The sequence below is a fragment of the Cryptomeria japonica genome, chromosome 1, assembly GCF_030272615.1.
Source record: "Cryptomeria japonica chromosome 1, Sugi_1.0, whole genome shotgun sequence".
NCBI lineage: Eukaryota > Viridiplantae > Streptophyta > Pinopsida > Cupressales > Cupressaceae > Cryptomeria > Cryptomeria japonica.
Genome location: NC_081405.1, coordinates 669020779 through 669045661, shown reverse-complemented (window position 1 = coordinate 669045661; position 24883 = coordinate 669020779). Strand labels below are relative to the sequence as shown.

General features: G+C 34.7%; 1 protein-coding gene across 1 annotated transcript; it reads right to left on the bottom strand.

Moving 5' to 3' along the window:
• Positions 1–3787: 3787 nt before the first annotated feature.
• LOC131045384 (linamarin synthase 2-like) lies at positions 3788–5270 on the bottom strand. The gene is made up of 2 exons (XM_057978965.2): positions 4775–5270; positions 3788–4692 (listed from the first exon to the last, which is right to left on the bottom strand). Exons 1-2 carry the CDS (start codon positions 5268–5270, stop codon positions 3788–3790), a joined length of 1401 nt encoding a protein of 466 aa, XP_057834948.2.
• Positions 5271–24883: the final 19613 nt, after the last annotated feature.

Below are 24883 nucleotides of genomic sequence, written 5' to 3'. Positions count from 1 at the left end.
TGTTAGAAATGAGACTGAGTGAATAACAATTTTATTAATTAAATAAAAATACTATTTAATTAATAAAAAGATGAAATTGATAATTAATTAGTTAAATAGAGATTTTATCAATCAATTCTGAAGGAAATAGTCAAATAATTAGAAAATTAATAATGTCTCAATTTTAAGTGTCATAATGATATAATAAATAAATTAAATTAACCAATATAAATTATTTAATAAATCATAGATACCATCACATTTTAAATTTTTAATCAACTTTCCTTGCTTTCTATTTTAATGCTATCCTTCTCAATTGCACTTTGATCTTGTCCAGCCTTTTCCCTTTTGATCGTTTCACTTTATCCAGTCAAAGTTCTTTTCAAAGTTGCTTTATACTGTCGTCAAAACAATCCATTATCAGTAAACGTGTTGTCAGAAACGACTGTGGATCAATTCATATCAGAAAGGGCGTGCACAAATGTAGATCATATGATTGCGTTAGGTCAGAGGCCCAACTGTTCTGAATAGAAACTGACTTTATTATGACAGTAATTATCACTTAATTGAATGTTTTTTATTTATTTTATTTGGCAAAATAAAATATTATTAAAGATATTATTTATCTCAGAAATTAACAGATTACAAAGTTTGTGAGATTAAAAAAGTATTAATAATGGTTTCTAAGGTTATGCAAAAGAGTTTGGCTGTATATTGTTTTCTATCATGACTTAAGAGAAGGATTAGTAAGTCTGTTTACCAACATTGTGTACTGTGTTCTAATGTTTGAATTGGTTGCATGTTGTGGAACAGAGCTGTACAGAGCTTTGAGTATCCTCTACACAAGACGCACAGTGTCTAGAGTGGACAGTAGAGCAACATTTAGAATCGATAAATTGGCAAAAAAAATTCCTTCATCTTTATCATGTTGTACGTTGGCACTTTTTTTTTCTTTTGGCATGCTAGAAATTAGTGGTTGATGTGACTTGCAATAAGGAAATTTAATTAGTATTAAGTTTTTGGATTAAATTGTATATTGGTTTTTAATTTAATGTTTCAGGTCATACTATAGATCACCAAAACTTTGATTCAAAATCTAATATGCAATCTAATCCAATCAGTCCTAAGTTTCTGGATTAGATTATGTGTTAGTTAATCTAATCCACAAATTTAACACTGATTAAAATTATAGATTGTAAAAATCTGATATAATTGAAGGAAAGTCAATTTTAAAATACTAGATACCTTGTATAATTACAATAGACATCTAAATGGTGTTGAGTTCAACAGTTTTTTATTCCATTTAGAGATAATACCTAACAACCTTTTATAGATTAGGCTTACTTATCATAGCTACTTCAAAAATTTAATGCTTTCAAAGAAGAAACCGATCAACTCTCCATCGCTTTCCCAACGATCAAGAGGTAAATCTGCACAAATCTAGAAAATATTATCTTATTTTAAAAAATGACCTACAAAATAGATTGAGCTTTCATCCTAATGAATCAAACAATAATAGAAGAATTAATTGAAAAACAATTTAAACTTTACACCAACTCTTGTAGATCGATTCACTTTAAAGAAAATAAAAAAACTACCTCTTTTCAACACAAATGACTTAATATTGCATAAAAAAAATTGAGCACAAAATTGTGAGATGAATCAAAATGAGATGAATGTGCAAGATTTTTGTGCCACATCAGCAAAGGTAGAAGAAACAAAGGGTTTTAATAAAAAAACATCAAATGTCTAGTCTTGCATATCAAACCAATAGTGGATAGTTAGAAGTTGTGGAGGAGAAAAAACTGGTTTCCAATAGAGATTTTATGCCTTTTGTGCCTTCAAACAAGATTAAATCAGAGCTTCCTCCAAAGAGAATTTTATAGCAAAAAGAAACAAGGTGGCTAGGAATGTAAAAAAAATGCCTTAGATTGACCTCCACAACATAGAAAGGACAACTTTAGAAAAGTCACGAAAATATCCAAACACAATAACATCAAAATTTTGTGACCTTATTACTAGTTCAAACTACCTCCAAGCAATGAGTGAGATGCAGCCCGCAACAAACAAAATGCCTTCAAATGCAAACACCAAGTACATCTCAATAGAATACCACCATGTGAGCCTTAAACCAAATCACGGTTTATACACCTTCAAATGAGCATGTCCTCACAAGAATATAGAAGCAATGACACAGATCCACAATATTTTTTATATCAACAATCTCCATAAAAGTATTTGTAGTGTCATCAATTGTATCCTTATACAATTTCATGCTCATTTGGGCCTCACTTTAGTGTTTTTGCCTTCATTCACCTAATTATGCTTGATTCTATTCAAACTAGTGCCAAATATATGGTCTTTGTGTCCTCTTCTTGCTTCATGACCTTGGCTTAGTGTAGAAGGATTGAACTAGGCCACCTAGTGCCCTTGTCTTCCTAGAATAGGGTACCATGCACTATAGCCTAAGTCAAACCAAACCAAATTTAAATTCTTTAATGATAAAAAAAAGTTGAGCGGGAAAAGATATCTAATGTCACCTTCTTGATAATTTTCAACATGTTTTGTGAGATTGAGTAAAAGAAATTCTTATCCCCTCATTCGAAATATCTCTCATCAAGAAATTCACTTCATATGAAGCAATCCAATTGATCAAGCACTCAAGCATCATTAAGGTAGTGAAAGATAGGTCAAGTATTTAGATTTTTAAGCATTCAAGATGGCATTCATGATCTTCCACTTTGAAATATAAACCTTTCATGAAGGCTTTAAGGTAATTGAGATTCATGAATGAAGATATAAATATTTACATTTAGTATTTTATTTCAGATCTAGCCTCTACCCTACAAGTGTAAGTTCTCTTTTCTGTTTATTCATCATTATAGGGTTAATTCAAAACTTGAGGTTTGACATTGGAAAACCTCTATCAAACCAACACCATTTTTCCTCTCCTGTTTGTGCAGGTTACAAGCTTAGGAGAGAAAGATTATAGGTTTAGAAAATGTAGATTGAGACAAACAAAACTAGATTTTGAAGGAGCAAAAAACATTGCAACTCTGACACTTTTTCGACAAAATTTTAGGGAAATATTCAAAGTGACACCTTGATCTTGAATCTATTTTTGATATCCACATAAGACACCCTAAAGATAGTGATGCCGATTCACAATGTCCACCCATTTTAGACTCAAATTAGAGACATAAATTCCTCTTCAAATATCATTTTCAGATATTTACTCAAAGTCTACAAAGCACATGCTGATGACAAGATTACACATATACAAATGAAGCTCAAGATTTTCATTGTGTGTCTTGACAACTCTATCATTACCTTGTTCTCTGTCTCTTAATTTGGGAAAGGTCTCTTTGTGTTCTAATCATGCTGCAACAATCCACACCTAATTACAAATCCCTATAGAATAAATTAACCCTTATAGGGGTAATCATTAATCATTAATGGTTTTCCAATGTATATGTATATGGAAGTATTTGTGTATATATATGCACATGTATATGTGCATGCATATGAGCACATGTCTATATATGTGTATGCATGTAACATAGTTATCTTAATACTAGCAGTGTAGGAACCATATTTAAAATCTCAAATTGATAACACGTTTCCAAATATGATCTGTAGCCAATACAGATTATTTAATAGTTAGCATGTGAGATGAATAACAAGGTGCCAAGCGCAAAAGGAGGCATTCTATAAACTTTTTTTTATTTAGGTGAGTTAATACAGACTAGGGAAGAAATTCGCAGATGGCAATAGTACCTAGTGATCGATGAGGGAAGGAAATGCTTTTTTAAACAGAAGCCGATTTGGAAAGCTGTGCCATATCATGAATAAACCTGTTCAAATTGGTAAAAGAAGAACCTCCCTGCGCAATCCCTCTAAAGGCAGCCTCCTTCAACTCCATTCCCCTTTTTCTAAGCTCGTGCGCTTGCGGACCCTCCATCAGTGTCCTCACGCTCTCGAAGGCCAGGCCAATCTTCCACACGTCCTTGCAGAAGCGGCAGTCCAGAAACTGATCAGCGAAATAGGGCCATCCAAGCACTGGAATTCCCATGCTCATGCTTTCCAAACAGGAGTTCCACCCGCAGTGGGTGAGAAACCCTCCTACCGAAGGGTGAGACAAAACCTTCACTTGAGGCGCCCATTTCACATTCAATCCCCGATCCTTGGTCCTTTCTATAAAACCCTCCGGCAGAGTTGCAGGCATGCCTCCCGCAATATCCATTCTCAGAACCCACAGAAAGGGTTGCTGGCTTTTCTCCAGCCCGATTGCCAACTCCGCCAGCTGCTCGTTTGATTTGACGGCGATGCTGCCGAATGAAACGTATACCACAGAAGTTGGGTGATGGATATCAAGCCATTTAAGGCAGCTCTCGTCCTGTTCCAACAGACTCGCCCACCCGTTTACATTTTTCCCTTGGAGGAAATTGGGAAGAAACACAGGACCTACTGCCAAAGCAGGGCAGCCATTGCAGGACAGCGCGCTTACCGTGTCGGGAGCATCCAGCTCATCGAACGTGTTGACCAGCACATAGTCTGCCTTACCTTGAAATTGCGACTGACGGAGACAGTTCTGAAACAAAATGTCTGATATATCGGTAGACCGATAAAAGGAAAGTAGATCGGTCGGCAACAAAGGCGGCAGATTACCTGGCAAACAAGTAATCACTTTGTCCACCCTCTTGGACTCCTCCACTGAAATTATAAACGTTCAGCTATAACAAACATATTTGAGCAATCAAAATAAACTTAAGAATTACTATCATAGAATTTGTACCTTTGACAGGAATATGTCCGCGGGAAAGGAGAAGGTTGGCGTTGCACTGAGCAATGGAAGAGGCGGCGCACATTGTCCAAAAGATGACTCGGGGCAATCCCATCTTGTTGGCCACTTCATAAGTGCAAGACATAAAAGTTTCTGTAATAATGCAAATGAACGGAGGAGTTCCGTCAGATAAGCTGCACAGCAAATGATACTCCAAGACGGGGCCAAGTTTTTCCATTGCCGTTGCATACTCAGCAGGAATGGAGAGACGGCCATGATCTGGCGGCAACCCATCTGGAATGGTGAGAAACCTAAATGTTGAGGTGGAGTGTTCATCATCATTATCAAAATCAGCTGCTCTGGACATGCACTGCTGACTCCACTCCGTGTTGACGAAGGTGATGAAAACCCCTCGTGAAGAGAGGAGGTGAGCCAAATTGATAAGAGGATTGATAGTGCCTTGTGCAGGGAAAGGCACCATCACTGCGTGCAGGCCATTCATCTTCATCTTTCTAATTGTTTGAGATCAGTTGAGCGTGGCCCTCATACATATGCACTTTAACAAGTATAAGGTGTCGTGGAATGTTAGGTTAAAATGCTGTACACGAAAATTTAATTTTAGCAAACATTACTCAAAACGTAAAAGAATCTTATCAAAATTATTTTTTGTTGTATGCTTAAGGATGACAATTTGGTGGTCCTAGTTATAATTTGATGGTCCAGAGGTGCTTTATATTAGTCAAAGTTCAGTATCACCATAATTCTTTTGAATGTTGCTTTATATTGTCATCAGGACAATTCATAATCACTAATTGTGTTGTCAGAAACGAATAACGTACAACTCTTTCTTCCCTCATAAGACTATTACCTGAGTTTAATGCCAGTTCATATCAGAAAGGGTGTGCAGAAATACGGATCATATTACTTACTGCGTTAGGTCAGAGGGCCAACTGTTGTGCATAGAAACTGACTATTTATAATTACAGTAATTTTAACTTGATTAAAAAAATTTATTTATTTTATTTGACAAAATAAAATGTGATTAAGGATTTTATTTATCTCACAGATTAACAGATTAAAAGGTTTGTGTAGATTAAAAAATATTAATAATGGTTTTTATATTTAACTTAGAAATAACAAATATTTGAAGAGAATAAATATTTATTATCATATCTAAAATTATGAGTTGGTTGGGACGGGTTTGTCTTTCTTAGTTTTGGGATATATTGGTTTATAAGATCATCAAACATGGGTTGGTGTAATCTATAATATTGCTATCAAAGTTCAACTGTTGGTCAACTTAGCACTCATTGCATCTAGGTGATGCTCACATGGGTGAAGCATTGGGCCTTCTTGGGAGGTCAGCCATCCTAGTACTACTCCAACTCAAGCGCGCATAACCACAAAGTTATTTCCAAGGTTAAACACACTTAGTTTGTAACCCCATTTGCAAAACCTACAACAAGTTTTGTTCCTTATGAACCATTCATTATAGAGCCCCTTTAGCTCATCAATTGATAAGCAGGAGGTATTTTTCACAGCAAGTCAAATAAATTATTGATAATGGTGTAATCTATTTTTAAGTTGAATGAAAAATTGTTCATAATGTTTAGTATCCAAATAAATTATTACAATCATATATATATATATATAATCATTCTAGAAGAACCTATTGCATAGAGAAGAATTGATTGAAAAAAGGCAAAAATAGGTGCCTTCAGAAAGAAACTCTTGGTATAATTTATACATATTAATATTTAATATATGTATGCTAGTAGTAGTCATGAACAACATGTAAGATATTAATTGTAATAATATAACATATAAAATATATTATAATGTTTGTAATATTTAATGAATTTGATTCAATAGAATATTATTTTATACAATATTCCTAAAATCTTAATTATATATATTCTACTATAAAAATAAGTGAATGTGGTAATTCTTTTGGACTAGCTAAGTAGGGAAAAAGTGAGTTATAGGAAATTATGGAGTTTTAAAATTAAAGACTTGAAAGTGACATGATGAATGGTATGATGGTGATACATTTATCACAATGTACCTACTACCTTATCATTTAATGAAGAAGAACCTCCTTGCCCAATCTCTTTGAATTCCTCCTTTAACTTAGCTCCTTCACTTTTTCTCAACTCCTCCGCTTGTGGGCCCTCCACCACTCTCCTCAGTCCTTAGAGTTTTATGACTACAAGGATATTCAGATCAACTACATCGAGATGCTAAATGTTAACATCTTGAATAATTTTTTTTAAGAATAAAAGATTGTAGTGTCCTAAATTATGCCTAGTGCATTTATGACACTTATGCATTGTGCCTGGTGCATTTATGATCAAGATTTCCCTACTTTGACATCATGGACTTAAAGACAAAGTGTCCCAAATCATCGTAAAAGCCCATTTGGGACTATATTAGGCCATATGATATTGCGACATGTAGGCATTTGTCTTGACAGATTCCCAAATCCATAATCACATATTCTGCATTAGGCCTTCCCTGACGTGTGTCCCTTAACTTGAGCACATCCGTAATGGATATCCCACTAGTTTATTTTTTCTAAAACCCCATCCTTTTCTCATTGCAAGCTCTAGAAACTCTTGAGAAAAATCTCTCTAAGCACTCTAAGGAATCGCTCTATCATGTTCTTGGCTCTCATGCTTTGGCTCTCATTGTGATTACTTGACTACTAACTTACAACAACAAGAATATCTCAATCTTCGTCATGCTCTCATCTCAAGAGAGGGGTTTGGCTTGAATGCTTTTTCTTCTCTCTTATTTCTTATCTCTTCATCTCTAACATTGCATGCTTTGCATTTTTGTATCTTTCAATGTATCTATTGTCTAAGTTCATTTAGTCTATCATTTTATCATTTATCTTGTATCTATTGCAATAGGAGTTTTCCTCCATTAAGTGAGGTTTGTTTCTATTGCATCTATCATTTATCTTGTATCTATTACAATAGGAATTTTCCTCCATTAAGCAGGATTAGTTTCTATTGTAGTTATCTCTTTTATCAACTCTATCTTTCTAGTTGTCCATGGTGGTGGAAACACAAAATTGAGCATTAAATTGAGGTAAAGCCCTATACAGCCGCAACATTTTTTCTTATTTTTGTGTGCAGGTGACACACAAGTCCTTGCAACAGAAGGATGAGATTCTAGGTACCCTTGTGCAATTTTAGGTTCTCTATCCATACAAACAATAGCACACACACAAACGTCCACGCAACATGTTGGCTTCCTAAACCCAAGGCCAAATATGCCTCGTGCTAATCTCTACCTTTCTTGTTTATACATCTTTTTTATAACCAAAAATTCATTTTTGTACTATACATTGCTAGTATTCAGCAGTTGTTAGGTTATGTGCTAGCTTGGTAATTGCTTTATCTTGTATTTATTCACCCCCTTGCTCACCTTTAGCACTAGTTTAAGTGAGGTAGTGGTAGCTAGTTTATTCTTTGAGATTTTTCATTTTAGAGGTAACAAATCCCCTCCTCTAAACTTTGGTGAACCTGATGTCAATGCCTCATGTCAGATCTTTTTCTTCTAGAATTTAATGTGTTCGACAAGGCATTCTCTAAGGACAAATTTGATATGCTAGATGAGGTCCTAGATGACTTCTTAGAAGCATCTCCTTCTAGTATCGGAGATGTAAAAGATGGATCATCTTTAGACTCATTTTCATTGAAAGATGAAAAGCCTATGAATGTTATTGATGTATTTGCAGCCCCACAAAGGCCTAAGAGATCATGCATTTATGTGTCTGTAGCTAGTCCTTCTCTTAAGAAAGTCCAAACTATTGGTGGAAACCATTCAAGGGAGATGTTCCTAATTCAAATACTAAGTTTATGAAATCTAGACAACCTTCCTACAATACCATTTCTCCTACATATAACACGAGAAGGAATAAAAAACATCTTGATCAACTAATACCTTATTTAACACCTTCTCAACCAAGTCTTCCTCAAGCACTTCCACCCATAGCCAAGCATCTTTGTGACTATGATCTTATCAAGAAACTTTGATTTGCTCCCACTAATATCCCTAAGCATGCTTTAGACTACTATGGTTTATCAAGGCATGCTACAAGAAGCTTTGCAAAAGATTTTATTGCCTTCTTCTATGAGACTGGTGGATGTGAATGTCTTGATGGATCATATTCATGCATAAACACTGAATATTACATTCTATGCCCATGAACTCCAGCCTCCAAAGGTGAGGAACTTGGTTGACCCATTAATGATGATTGTTCATGTTAATGGTATCGGCATTAGATGAAATCTCATCGATATTGTTTCAACACTTAATGTGTGCAATTTGGATCTATTGCCGAAGGTTAAGGTTGATCTGAATGCCACCAAAAATATTTTACTAGACTAGTAATTATTTATTTCTTAGCAACAATAACTTAATTACTTATGGGCAATAGTTACCATTCACATTTACCATGAGGTTAACCACAAGTAAACATGGGGTGCCTACAATCTATTATTAGTGTATGACATGTGCAAGAGCATCTATTATTCCTGGTGTTTTATAATTATAAAATAATATATTAATATTAAATGGTGCATGTTATGACGGTTTATGACATGTAAGAGTATCTTATGAAAGTTGTAATAGAGTTGTAAGTGCAATGATAGTGGTATTTTTGAACTTGTAAGAGAGAATCTCAATGGTGGGTTTTATAGATTTTTACCATGTCTTTTGGAAACTCTTTTTGGTCCATGGTAATGTTCTATAGTGGTATTTTGGGCCTCCATAAGCCTATATATTGAGGGCTTGAGATGTAGACATTATGGGAGTTCATTTTTGTACATGGGTGATGATAAATTTAAGGTTGTAGTAGAGAATAAAGGAAGGATTGTATGTAAGCTCTATTTCATAAAGACAATACAAGCATTTACCTCTCTTCTTAGTGGAATTAATTCTTGAAAGGTTTTCTCCACATAAACCTTGTGTTGTGAGATCTTCTTCTTGTGTTGTTGATGTATAATTTGTTAGTGCTACTATGTTATGGTGAAGTAATATTCATTTCCATGATGTTTTTTATTCATCTAAGATAGGTTTATTGAGCATTTTAAAGTGATGGTTTTCTATAGAACTATAAGGACCTTCGTATTATTAAAATTACAAAATACATAAATTACACATAGTTAGTCATTAATTAAAAATGCAACTTGTCCAATTACATTGAATAGATACAATAAGTTATAATTCGACACAAAATTTAAATTACATAAGCCAAGAGATTTTCAAATCATAAGAAAATTACTTTAGTTACAAGAGACTATAAGATCAATTTACAAAGGATATATAGTACAATGTTGAACATCATTCTAATAGGGACTCCTAGCATCTATCTCCCACACTTACAGCATAGGTGAGAACACTACCAAAGTGCTTTATCGTCTAACTGCGAAGCATTTATGCTTCCCTAGAATTATTCCTGACATGAAGAACCATTGACCCTTCACAAGGATGCCAAGCAACTCAAAACTAGTAAGGGATAGAAACTGGTGCAACAAGTAGTGTATCTACAATCTATGATGCTATTTTAACGATACTAAGATATGGAAGAGAGTGAAAATGAAATGATTCACTTAGAAAGAATATACTAAGAGATCAATAAAGCTTTAGCCAAAGATGTTTTAAGGCTAACTACCGGCAGATGAGTTAAAGAAAAGACTTAAACCTCTCTGGAAACTTATCCTTCTCTTTTGACCCATATTCGACACCCATCTAATACACACACAATGAATATAAAAGATCATAACAAGAGAATACCAACAAATGCAAGAGTACTAATGCATCAATCTATGCTAATTCACAACTCTACTTAACAAGAAAATATGTCATCTCATATCTGATGATAATCAAATACAGTCAAGCAATTAGTTTAAGCATGATTCACAAAGACCACTACTCACCTATGTGGATCAAACATGCCTATAAGCTTATCAAGACATAAATAAATTACATGTAAGGTTGGTTGATAATCATCTCCTATTCCAAAACATCCAAATCTTGTACTAAGATGATAATCAAATTAATGATAATTCTTATAGATAATGAGATAATTCAAATCAAACTCTAATAGAACTTTTATAAATAACACGTAATCCAATAATAATATGTATCCCTTCAAGAATATAACTTGATCACTCAAATATAAAATTATTCAACTTCATAAAACTAATAGCCCCTTCTCTTTTTAAAGAAATTCAAGAAAATTTATTAATAAAAAAAAGTAAACAAGCATAGAAGACACTCAACCCAATTATATGCATTCTCCTATTATATCCTCCCTCTTAAATAATTTCCAATCCTATTCTTGAGTCATTTCTTAATCTCGATGAACAAAGAGTAAAACCAAAAGAATACTCATAGAAAGTCACATTGTGGTTGAAATCGTCAAGGGTAATATTATCATCTCACTAAATTCCTCACCTTTTCTCAATTGGTCATAATCTTCTTCATAGGTTTTACTCAAATAATTCTTCCGAATAATATTTACCAATTTTTGTATAAGGTAGGAAAAAAAATACTAACAATTAATCATTTATCAAGTTCATAAAATACTAAATGAATTTAGAAATTAAATTAAGAAAAGCAAATTTATCATGTTTTTAAATGTATGATACTTCAATTTTATTAAAGTTCTAATATCTTCATTAATCCGTATTATATTAATGATCATCTTAAGACTCCCATAATGATTCTACCATGTGGCTATCCTATTGAATTATTATTTAATAAATGGAAGAGAATTTATATTGATATTGCCTATCGTTAAGACAAGGATACATAAATGTATTACTTTCACTATCTTATTTTCTTAAATGAAAGTATACATATTTAATTTTGGCAAAGTAAGACATCTTTATGTCACTAACATTGAAAACTATTATATCTTTTTCATTTCCCCTAAAAAATATTACACTAAAATAAGGTGCATTTAGTAATATAAATGGTAAATATATTATATCTAAGACTTAATTATCTAAGCCTGGTAAATATATTGAATTTGGCATAGCCATTAATGATTCCTTCAGTGAATTTTAGGAAAGGGAATTTGTCCTTTCCAATCAAGTCCAAAATATTGTTTAAGGGATGAAGCTTAGAATAAAAAGTAATTAAGAGATAGAGCAAGGCTCACAAACTATTTAGTAATATTAATCAACCCATCAATGCAAAATCTTTCATAAAATATGCAATTTTAAGTATACTGAAGACAAATAAATAAAAGAAAAGAATCAATCCTAAGTTGTTCATCACTAATTGTCATGAGGTACTCTTCAATTAAACACTAGAAGAACAAGTTTGACATAAGTACTCCTATATTTATCTATTTGTATTCTTGATATCTACGCTACAATTAGGGTGTCAAAAGAAGATATTATAGAGTTTCCTTTATCAACCATTTCATGTCAACTATTGTGTATATGACATTGAAGCTAATTTCTTAGATTGACATTAATCCTTTTCTATAAATTTTTAGATAGATTAAAGAATTTATAATGACTTATTTAATTGCATTCAAATCGAAACTATATACTTCAGGTACATGAATTACACATCATTTTACTAAACTTGATTAATCCCTTTCACTTGATTATAAGTTTATCTTAGCATGACCATAACCAAATGAAGACAAACTCAAATCGAGCCAAATAAAAGTATTTATAATATAAATCCATATTATACTATGATATCATAACACTCAAATTACTTTTTTTGAATAAAAATCAAAGAGGCCATCCTCCATTGATGGACCTTAAAAAGCTTAAAAATCCATAATAATCAAAAGAAAAATCTGAGAGAACCCATTGGTCTCCATGTAGCCAACAACACAAAAATGCATTCGAATTTCCCTTCCCACAATCCAACTAAAGTTTAGCAACATTTCCCCATATAAACCCATGCTTCTCCAAATATGAAACATACAAATAATATACTCATTCAAATGAAAATATTTGAGGAGGGAGAATTCTTAAAATCACACTACAATCAATTTGCAACAAATTTTAATTTAAAAGATGAAGAAATGAAGAAGATATGAGAAGCCCTACCTCATTTTTCTTCAAAATGAAAATGCAAAGAACTCCCAACATACCAAATGAATTTGTACAATTCTTGGACAGAATTTAAGACCTCCCAATTCCTACTTAAATGCAGCGAACCCCATTCAAATCCACCTACAAAACAATTGAAGAATAGGGTTTTTTCTCTCCCAAATTTGGCTAAGCTCCTTTTTTTGTAAAATAATGTTGCAAAAACAATCAAATGTTATCTCCCCCTTCCTCATTTTGTAAAAGTCACTCTTTCAAATAAAAATCCTACCTTCATGCATTTCATTATTATTCCCTTCACGCATTTTATGATTATTATCTTCATGCATTTTGTTGACTATTCGTTTCATGTATTGTATGCATGATTATTCTTTTCATGTATTTTATGATTATTCTCTTCATGCATTTTATGAGTATTCCTTTCATGCATTTTATGAGTATTCTTTTCATGCATTTTATGCATGAGTATTCATTTTATTATCACTTTATAATAAAATATATCATTTTAAAGTAAACCTTTAGTTTATAAATTATAAAATATATATAATTTTAAATAAATTTTCTTATTATTATTCTTTATTTCTTTATTTATATATATCTAAAGAAAAAATTTGATTTTGAAATATAATAGATATAATAAATATTTTAACATTTAGTCTTAAACATAACTTTTTATAAAGAAAATAATTTACTTCAATATTTGTGAAGAAATTCATTCATAATTATTCTAATTAAACTTAAAAGAAATGTTTAAAATAGTGAGTGAAATTTAAGGTTATCATAAAAACAAAGAAGATTGATACCTCCATGGTTTTCCATATTAAGACAACATAATTTTTCAGATTCACATATAGTCACAAAATTTCGTTGGGTATAGTCTTAGCATTAAATACCATCAATATTTTTATTATATTAGATATTTTTAACAATTTTGCCAACACATATCACATGAAAAAGGGGACATGCCTTGTGCATAAAGACTAATCATATACACATGTGAGGATGTGCAAGATTTAAGAAAGGTTGAGTGTGTGATCGGGATTAAATTGGGAAAATATTGAAATCTAATTTTTCCAAAATTTTATATGTTTTAGTAAATTGCAATTTTGAGGGTCTTCGGGTCTGCAAAAGATACTGCCAAGCTATTTTTTGAACATGTGTGGGTTCATTTTGGTTTGCCAAAAACCATTATTTCTGATAGGGATAGCAGGTTCATCAGCAAATTTTGGTCTGCACTATGGGCTAAAATGGACACGAAACTGACAAAGTCCACAGCATTCCATCCCCAAACAGATGGGCAGACAGAAGTGGTGAATCGAATGATTATTCATATTTTACGGATGTATCATTCAAAACATCCTCGCACGTGGGATGAAAGCTTACCCTATGTGCAACACAGCTACAACCGTGCACTCCATAGTACTACAGGGCACAGTCCATTTGAGGTTTCTCTTGGGTACCAGCCATTGGCACCTATGGATGTAGCAATACCATCTCTATAGTCTAGTAGTCCATTGAATGGTGACAAGGAGGTAGATAAAGCAAAAAAATTCATTGATAACATTAGACACCTACAACAACAAGTTTATGAGATATTAGAGCAGAGTAATCAGAAGTATAAGGAAAGACATGATAAACATAGAACTCCCCATTAGTTTCAGGTTGGTGATAAGGTATGGTTACATTTTCAGAAAGAGCGCCTGCATGGACCAAATAGGAAGCTTCGACCTCTTCATTATGGACCATACACTATTGTGAAACAAGTTGGTGAGAATGCTTTTGAACTTAATTTGCCATCCTTTTTGGGACTGCATCCAGTTTTCAATGTGGAGTTGTTGAGACCCTATTTTCCTCCTTTATTGGATATCTCCCAAGCTACTGAATACATTCAAGCTGCAGAGTTAAACCCCTCTACTACTGCTCCAGTCCAGTGTGACCATGTTACTGAAGCCATTTTAAAGACTTTGAGAAATCAGAAAATCCCTTTGTATCGGGTGGTTCGAGCTGGTCAGCATTCTCATCAAGGCAAGTGGCTTACTAAGGAACAAATTGAAGAACAATTTCCTCATCTGTTGCAGCAGATTAGTGCAATGGGGCCCATTGCCTCTTAAGGGGGGAGGAATGATTAGGATTAAATTGGGAAAATATTGAAATCTAATTTTTCCAAAATTTTATATGTTTTAGTAAATTGCAATTTTGAGGGTCTTCGGTGCATTTCTGGACAAATATGGTTAGAAACATGATGAGACATCATTGATGTTTCCAAAATTTAGTTCTAGATTATTTGAATACCTTTCCAACGCATCAAACGGTTTGTAATTCGGAGCTAGGATGAGAAAGTTATGCCTTCTCAAAGTGGACTGAAATTTTATATTTAGTTTTTTTGATAATTTTGATAGTTTTGATAGTTTAATTGTAATAAACATTATGATGACTCTTCATTTCAATTCCAAGGGATTTGTGTGACCCTTGGGATACATTCGACTTGTATAAACTCCAATTTTGAATAGAATGGAGACAGTTTTTTTTGGTTTGCAATCTTCTTGTTGTCAATTTTTGTGTTGAAATCTACAATACCGCAAGTATCACACTAGGTATTGTAATCTGGTTTTCATAAATCAGATCAGTGTGCGAGAAAATAACAAGTACATAAAATTTGCAAAGAAGAACAATAGCACATAACACACAGATTTACTTGGAAAAACCTGGTAAAAATATACTAGTAAAAAACATTGGGCAAATTTTGTCTTTCGTTTTGATTCTCAGGAATTATAGAGTTACAACAATCTAAAAACTGTACATCAAAACATGACTTTGAGCAGCCTAAAACAACTGAGTTGGAGAGTCCTACTTGAAGACACCTTACTAAATATAGTAAGTATGACTCGCACAACTACATGGAAAACACATGTCAAAATTACTATTTATAGAAAGTTTATTAACAAAACTTTCTATTTATAGGAAGTCTCAAAAAAAATTGCACCTAGTGGCACACTAGTGGGTAATCCATGATGGCACAACCACTACTAGCTAAGATAGCCATGATGATGTAGCCACTACTAGCTAAGGTAGCCATGATGACTCAATAAATTTTAGCTAAGAGCCCAATTTGGACTTCACATTCCAACATTCTCCCACCATATGTCAAATTTTAAACTCTGAATAATTTCTCTACTGAAAGACCATTTCCAATGCTGCCTATCATCACATAATTTGTAGACCATTATAAGTTATGTACCAAATAAAATTATCTCTACTAATAGGTTTCATCATTATATTTGTAGGGTTTACATTAGTGTGAATCTTGGCTAAAGAGATCTATCCTCCTTCCACCATTTCATGAACAAAGTGATATTGAATATCAATATGCTTTGTTTTGGAATGGTAAGTTGAGTTTCATGCTAAGTGTAAAGCACTTTGATTGCCACAATGCAGTTCCATGTTATCTTGCTTCACTTCCAATTCACCCAAAAGTCTATGAAGCCAAATTGCCTCCTTACTAGCCTGTGTTGCTACCATATATTCTACCTCAGTAGTAGACAATGCCACCTCTACCTACTACTTTGACACCCAACTAATAATACCTCCAGCTAAAGAGAAAACATCACCTATTGTAGACTTTCTGTTATCTCTATCTCCACCAAAATCTACATCCACATACCTATTAACTTGAAGACTATTCCCATTGTAACACATAGAATCATCTAAAGTTCCTCTCAAATACCTGAGAATCCACTTCATAGTTTTTCAATGATGAGTGCCAGGATTCACCATGTACGTACTGACAACTCCTACTGCTTGTGCAATGTCTGGTCTGGTGCACACCATGGCCAACATAAGACTTCCTATTGCTAATGAGTATGGTAAATGAGACATCTATGTCTTCTCTACTTATGTGCTAGGACACTGTTCAGAAGAAAATTTAATATGAATAGGAAATGGAGTACTAATTGGTTGTGCTTTTTGCATATTAAAGTGATGCAAAACCTTCTGCATAGAAGTTTTCTATGACAACCATAATTTAATATTTTTTCCGTCTCTATGTATCCTCATTCCAAGGATCTGATTTGCATTTCTTAAGTCCTTCATCTCAAAATCCCTAGCAAGCTAAATTTTCAAATGAATGATTTTATACATGCTGGGACCTACTACCAACATATCGTCAACATAAAGTTGTAGAATAATAAAACTACCGTCATTGTAGCTTTAAAAATAGGCACAATGATCAGCCTCACATCTACTAAAACCTAAACTCAACATGAAGTAATCAAACTACTTGTACCAACACCTTGGCACCTATTTTAAACCATACACCGATTTTCTTAGCCTAAAAACACAATTCTCTTTGCCTATTTCCTCAAAACCTTCTATTTTCTACATATGAATCTCCACAGAGAGATCACCATGTAGGAAGGTTGTTTTTATTCCAAATCAAGACTAGCAACAAGAGATAAAACAACTCTAACATTACTTAACTGTACAACAAGTAAATTTTTTTCACCAAAATCAATACCAGATTTCTTTGCATACCCCTTAGCCACCAACCAAGCTTTATATCTCTCAAAGTTATCATTTAAATCCATCTTAAACTTGAAGAACCACTTGTTCTCAATAGATTTTTGATGCAGGGATTCTTGGACTCTCAGTTACCTAGTTGTCTTTCTTGTTCTCTCCAACCTTCTAACTCCTCAAGCCCATCCAATAGTACTTGGTAAGGGTTATTATAGTTAGACCTCCAAGGCCTAATCCATTTTGGCTTGCCTCCAAGGTATACCCAAAAAATTTTTACAACAACGCTTTCCTATTGAGGATTCCACCTCAATCCCAATCACACCTTCCCAACGCTCAAACAACCTCTACAAAGGATCTTTAATCAAAAACTTGTTCCATGAGTGTAAGTGAAGTTGACACAGTGTCTTTGGTGTCTTCTAAGGGTTTTTTCACCTTTAAACCCATTTCCAAGCCTTCTCAAGCTCACTTTGTCTATACTAGGCTCCAAATAGATCTAACTCATTTAGGCCTCTTTTTACTGTTTTCAAGGCTTAAGTTCACATATACCTACACAAGGCCCCCCAAAAATTACATTTATGAGTACCCTTTTCCTAGTTACATACAATATTGCAGAATGGCATCTAGGTTTTTCATACACAAGGGGTTTCTAGGACTGTCCTATTTTTAAGGGTTTTAGGGCTACCCGAGGGACTTGCAAACTTGGCCTTAGAAAGATTCACCAGTCAAAACCTTTGCAAAAAATAATCATGGATTCTTAAGGGGAATTCAATGGGGTCTCCAAACATGTAATAAATTTTTCTCTACCAATCCATGTGTGCTCTGAAAAATGCACATCTTCTGTTGTCCTAGTCTCACCCACTCCTAGCTATGAGCCTAGGGTATCATTGTAAAACCACCAAAAAGGTCTGCAAAGCCAAAAAAACCTACACTAAACATATTTAAAGACCCTTACCTATCATTCCACTAGATTTCAATCAGTGCCATCAGTGGGTGCTCATGTTAGAGCCATTTATTGCTTAAACCCTAGCCTACAAGGGTTTTATACCTAGTTCACAGAGAATGGTTTGAATCTCTACAACCAGAGATAATCAAATCTTCAAATATACCTTGATGGAAAGTAGATTCATCAATCCTTCATGCCCTGCATGTAGGTTCCTTTGACAAGTATATATTGGACCGTACAACACAACAAAAACAAGGAAAACAGTGAAAGCGGTGTAAGAACAAGGTTTTTTTCCTTACAAACAAAACTTGCTCTACATTCCAAACTCTTCCAACCTGGACAATGATGTTGTCTTTGGCTTTTAACATCATGATACAGTTGGTTAGAACCAACTTCTTCACTGCCAACAACATAAAGTGCAACTTTTTGCAATGTTACAAATGTTGCTTAGTATTTTACATCTTTTTGATCCTTAGGAGGCCACCTTGCACTCAAGTGTACTCCAAGGCTCCAAAGGCCCTCTATTCATTCTAGGAGACCTAAATCAATGCATTACACTCTTATTACATGATAACTCTATTTTTAGAGTAGTGCACCTATGAACAACATCAACATTACATCTTATTAGGATATCAACATCCTGGACACAACAAAAGCTTGGACAACTCAACCATGACTTTATTAAGTCCTGAATGGTTGGTCCACTTATTACAACATGAAAGACAACATAGTAGACTTAAGAAAAACCCAAAATTTGCATGGAGTGATAGGTGCCCTGTACCATACTCCCATGGGACAAAGAACTCAAGTCCCTTGAGTTAAGAGGTTTGCAATTTCCACACCATGATGAAGTATATCTGATTCTTGCATCCACATAGCATCTGATTCAGGTAACCGTGCCCACTTTACAAGATAATGCTTGTATACCCCTTTTCTTGTCTTATTTATTACCTTGGTGTCCAAGATACTTTCCAACTTGACTAGTTGGCTTGGTGGAAAATCTTTCGCCCAATCTTTAGTACCTTGTGATGAAGTGTCCAACTAACATGTTTGTAATTATCCCTTGTATGGATAGAGATCACATACCTTAAAGATAGGAGAAATGCCCAAGGTGGGAGGGTTTTCAACTTCATATGCATTCTGACCATATTTATGCACCACCTTGAGAGACCCAATCTTCTTCATCAATGGCTTAATAGGCCACCCTTTTGGAAGTCTCTCTTTCCTTAGGTATGCTAGGACCAAATCTCCAATCTTAAATTGCACATTCCTTCTTGTTTTATCAGCATTCGTCTTATACTGCTTGGACTTTTGTTGTAATGTTTGTCTTACCTTATCATTCACTTCTTTTATTCCTTCTACAAATTTCTCACCTTGTGCACTCTTAGGTGTCATAGAACTGAGATCCCTGAGCTCTAGTATGCCCCTAGGATGAAAACCATACACTATTTCAAAGGGGATTTTACCTGTACTTCAGTTAATTGAGTCATTGCATGCATATTCTGCCTGGTAGACTACCAAATCCCAAGTCTGCCAATGTTGTTTGGTGAGGCATCTTAGTAGATTACCCATGGATCTGTTTACTAATTTTGTCTAACCATCTGATTGAGGATGGTGGGTAGATGAAAAGATAATTTTGTTCCCAACTTTCTCCAAAGTGTTCTCCAAAAGTGGCTTAAGAACTTTACATCTCTATCACTGACTATGCTGATTAGAAGGCCATGAATTCTAACTATCTCTTTGAAGAAGAGTCTTGCAATGTAGGTAGCATCATTGGTGCTTTTGCAAGGTATAAAATGTGCCATATTGCTGAACCTATCAACCACTACATACAGACTGTCAAATACCCTTGGAGTTCTTGGTAAGCCTAACACAAAATCTATGCTTAAATATTCCCCAAGGCCTCTGAGGTATGACCAAAGGTTGGTACAGACTTGCATTACTTGATTAACCTCTTTATCTTTGGGAAATTCCACATTGTTATACAAACCTTCTCACTTTTGATTGCAACTTGAGCCAATGGTAAAACCTACTAACTTGCTCTATAGTTTTATCTATGCCAAAATGACCTCCTGGACCTCCTTGATGCTTTTCTTGAATAATGTTTTGTCTCATAGAACATTGGGGAATGTAAAGAAGGTGTCCCTTGAACAACAAAACCTCTTGTATCATATACTCTGAATAAGAAACATGCTAGGTGTTAGAAAAATCAGAGCAAACAACATATATCTCAGCAAAGTCTTTATCATCCTTGTAGAGGTCTTTTAACTCATTCAATCCTAGACTTTGCAATTGTATCTCCTACATAGTCACGACTCTCCTACTTAATGCATCAGCTGCCTTCTTTGTAGTGCCCTTTTTGTGCTTGATAGTGAAGGTGTAGGATTGTAAGTATTCAACCTACTTTAGGTGTCTTTGATTCAATTTATCTTGCCCACTAAGGAAACTAAGGGCATGGTTGTTGGTATAGACTACAAACTCTTTGGGTAGCAAGTAATGATGCCACTTCTTCAATGTTTGCACAATGGCATACAACTCCAAATCATATGTGGAGTATCTTTGCTTGGCTTCATTCAATTTATTTGAAAAGAAAGCTATAGGATGATCTTCTTGACTCAAAATGGCCCCTATTGCCCTTTGGCTAGCATCACACTCTATGATAAACAACTGACTGAAATCAGGTAATCTAAGGGTTGGCAACTTTTCTATCTTAGTTTTCAACAATTCAAATCCCTTATTAGCTTCCTTTGTCCACTTAAATTGGCATTTAATCCCTCCTTTAATGGTGTTAAGGATAGGAGCACAAACATGGCTAAAGTTTCTCACAAACTTCCTATAAAAGATGCCATTCCATGAAAACTTCTAACATCACTTATGCTCCTAAGTGTAGGCCAATTAAGTATTGCCTCTACTTTACTTGGATCCATCTTTAAACAACCTTGTGAAATGACAAAACCAAGGTAAACTAACTCTGTTTTCAAGAACTCACATTTTTCAAGGTTGATTTTGAGTTGATCCTCCTTCAACTTCTTCAATACCATCTCCACATGCTTAAGGTGTTCCTCCTTGGAGCTTTTGAAGACCAAAATATCATCAAGATACAAAATAACAAACTTACCAATAAACTCAACTAAGACTTTATTCATGTGCCTTTGAAAGGTACTAGGTGCATTGGTGAGGTCAAAAGGCATCACCAACCACTCATATAAGCCTGCATTGATTCTAAATATTGTCTTCCATTCATCACTGGGTCTGATTCTTATCTCATGATAACCAAATTTCAAGTCCACCTTTGAGAAGTAGCATGCTCCACCTAGATTGTCCAATAGGTCCTCTATCCTTGGCATGGGAAACCGATACCTTATGGTGATCTTATTAATTGATCGAGTCAGTGGACATCCTCCATTTTCCTCCTTTTTTAGGCACTAGAACAGTGGGAACAACACAAGGACTCAAACTCTTTTTAATAAACCCTTGTCTAAGAGTTATTGCACTTGTTTGGCAATCTCCTCATTTTGGCTAGGTGTCATTTTATAAGCAGCTTTGTTAGGCAGATTTTCCCCTGGTATCAAGTCTATTTGGTGATTAACATCCCTCATTGGAGGCAAATAATTAGGCATATCATCTCCTATAACCTCTACATATTTCTTTAATTAACCTTGCACTTCTTGAGGCACTTCACTCATTGGATCTGCCTTAGCTTCATCTTTAGGCTTTGGCACTATAGCATAGCCTTGATTACCTTCTTGTTTTAACACTTTAAGGAACTCTTTGCCACTCATCAACATAACACTTGACCCTACCTATTTTTCCTCCTTTGGATCAGGTAATGGATCCATTTGATACTTCTTACCATTCTTGGTGATGAGATAACTATTCTTTTCTCTATCATGATAGGCTTTCACATCATATTGACATGAACGACCCAAGAGCAGATGACAGGCATCCATAGGCAATATGTCACATAGAATTTTGTCTTTGTATTCACCAATTTCAAAGTCCACCCATGCTTGTTCATCAACTAAGACATGTTGACCTCGGTTGAGCCATGATACCTTATAGGGAGTGGGATGAGGCAATCTTTTCAATTTGAGCTTATCCACCATTTCAACTAAGACAATATTCTCTGTGGAACCTGAATCCACAATCACCTTGAAAAATTTTCCATGTCACTTACAAGTGGTCCTAAATAGACTTTTCCTTTGTGGTGGCTCTTGAGCTTGGGGTATCTTTAACATTGTTCTTCTGATCATCAAATTTTCCCCATCTGTCACTGGCCCTACCTTTCTAATTGGAGAAGTCAAACTTAGAGTATCCTCCTCTTGCACTAACCGAGTCCTTCTCTCACTCATGTCTGAACTTGATGAACTTGAGGCTTTTCTTGGGCACCTACTCATGGTATGTCCAGCTTGGTTGCAGTGGGAACACCTACTGATGAAGACTATATTTCGTCTCCCTGAGCTTCCAAACCTACCTCTAAAATTGCTTCTCCCTCTAAAGGATCCTCTATATGTCCTTCTTTGAGAGTCCCCACTTCCTTCTTGGTTTTGATGTTCTTCATTTCTTGAAGCACTTTGCCCTTTGCCAAAGGTTCCTCTACCCCTGAAGTTATTACCACCTCTATGCTTCTGATTTTGCTCACTTCTCCTTTTGATCTTTTCCTCTTCCTTTAATGCCAACTGAAAACACATGAACAGTGTCTAGTGTGAGGATGCTTATTTTATCTTGTATGTTTTTCCTAAGACCATTCATGTATCTAGCCAATTTCTCCACTTCATTCTCATGTTTCCTATCCCTCAAACTTAGTTTGTGGATTTCCTCAATGTATGGATTGCCATGTAGTTCCCTTTGTTTCAAATTTTGTAGACTCTTGTGGATTTGAACTTCATAATCCCTTGGTAGGAATTGAGCTTTAATCCTTATCTTCATATGCTCCCATGAAGTTATCTTTTTCTTACCTACCTGTACCTTTTCTTCTTGCATCATGTTCCACCAAACCAAGGTCGTTCCCCTCAATCTTGACTTGGCTACATTTACTCTTTTCTCCTCTACTACCTCCTTATAATCAAAATGATTATTCAATGCTTCTATCCAATCGAATAACTCCTCTCCATTGAGATTTCCTCCATAGCTGGATAATCCATCCAAATTATCTTTGGAGATGGATTTGACTGCATCCAAGAATAGTTTTTGGCCTTAAGTGTAATGCCCCGCCAGGAAACCCCGAAGGGATAAGCTATAACACAAGAATGGAGTGCAAAATTTTTATTTTTTATTTTTTTTAAAGTTACAATACATAAGATGCAACAAGATATCAAAGAGATTCAGATTACATAGTGGAAGACTTCTACTAACACCTAAAGAGTTTCCCAACGAGATTACTTATATTTCACAATTCACTTAACTCACACAATTAATCCAATAAGCTGAATATCTTAATAACGAGATAATGCATGATCAGGATAATTTTTCTTTCAAAAGATGGAAATATAATCACAAGCAAGGAATCATCCATTAAGATCCATTCATAATCTTCATTCAAGCTTTTCATTTAAAATTACAACCCATACATCTAACATTCTAATACACTAGGATTTCATCATAACATAAGAGATCTTTCCAAGCATATTTAAATTCCTTAACAACAACTGAGCATAATTCATTACTCTAAGTTACATTCTTTCATACTCCAATCCATTGCATTTAAAAAGACGATTACATACTTGCACCTACAATAAATATCATCTAAACCACTTATGCATTCGATCGACATGACATTCAAGAAGGAACTGAATATAAGCATTTAAAGTTAATTCCATTTATCCACTTAACCATTCTAACATAAGCTATTCATACATGATAAAGCTGAATAAAGGAAACACAAGAGAATACATCACATAACACCATAATGATCTCGGAGTTCACCCCTAAAGGGCTACATCTCCGGGTCTGCGCAACTGCAAGACCCCTCTGATAATTAATAAAGTTAAGAGTACAAGAGGTTACACCATACAACCCATCCATCAAGGCGATACATAAACAATATACCAACGACCGCATCGGTCAATTAATACATAAACGATCCTTGAAAAGAACAGGATCCAGCTGAACATAATCAAAGCTAAAACAAGAGTCCAAGAGAGCATCCATAATACTGAGCCATCACCACCCAAGGTCTAACATGAAACCGAGACTCACAAGGGCAGAGACAAAAGGACGACCCACAAAGGTACTCAAAACAGGACAAAACGACAACACACTAGCGAACGTAGGGACAAGTGTCATCACACAACCTGGTATGGATACCATGGCAAGTCTTCATAGGTCCCGGCCCCATACACTGGGTTACCCTGGCAACCTAATCCGAGCTTCCGACCCATCCAAGCCTCATGTGGACCCACACATCCTCTCGTGAAGACAAGGAAGATGGTTTGCCATTTCAGGCCTTCTCACAGCATGTCGAATCTATGATAGCACTCGTCCCATGTGTGAGGCACATTATCTTACTTAGAGATTACATTCTAATCTACTTAGGTTATCACTTATTAGACTCACTTTCGACGGGTTACCCAGCAG

What these genes read in the sequence shown, in the direction of transcription:
- LOC131045384 (XM_057978965.2), bottom strand. Translation starts at nt 5,270, where the DNA reads ATGAAGATGAATGGCCTGCACGCAGTGATGGTGCCTTTCCCTGCACAA. An exon ending in CGGACATATTCCTGTCAAAG is followed by an intron (nt 4,693 to 4,774) that starts GTACAAATTCTA and finishes TTATAATTTCAG; the next exon opens with TGGAGGAGTCCAAGAGGGTG.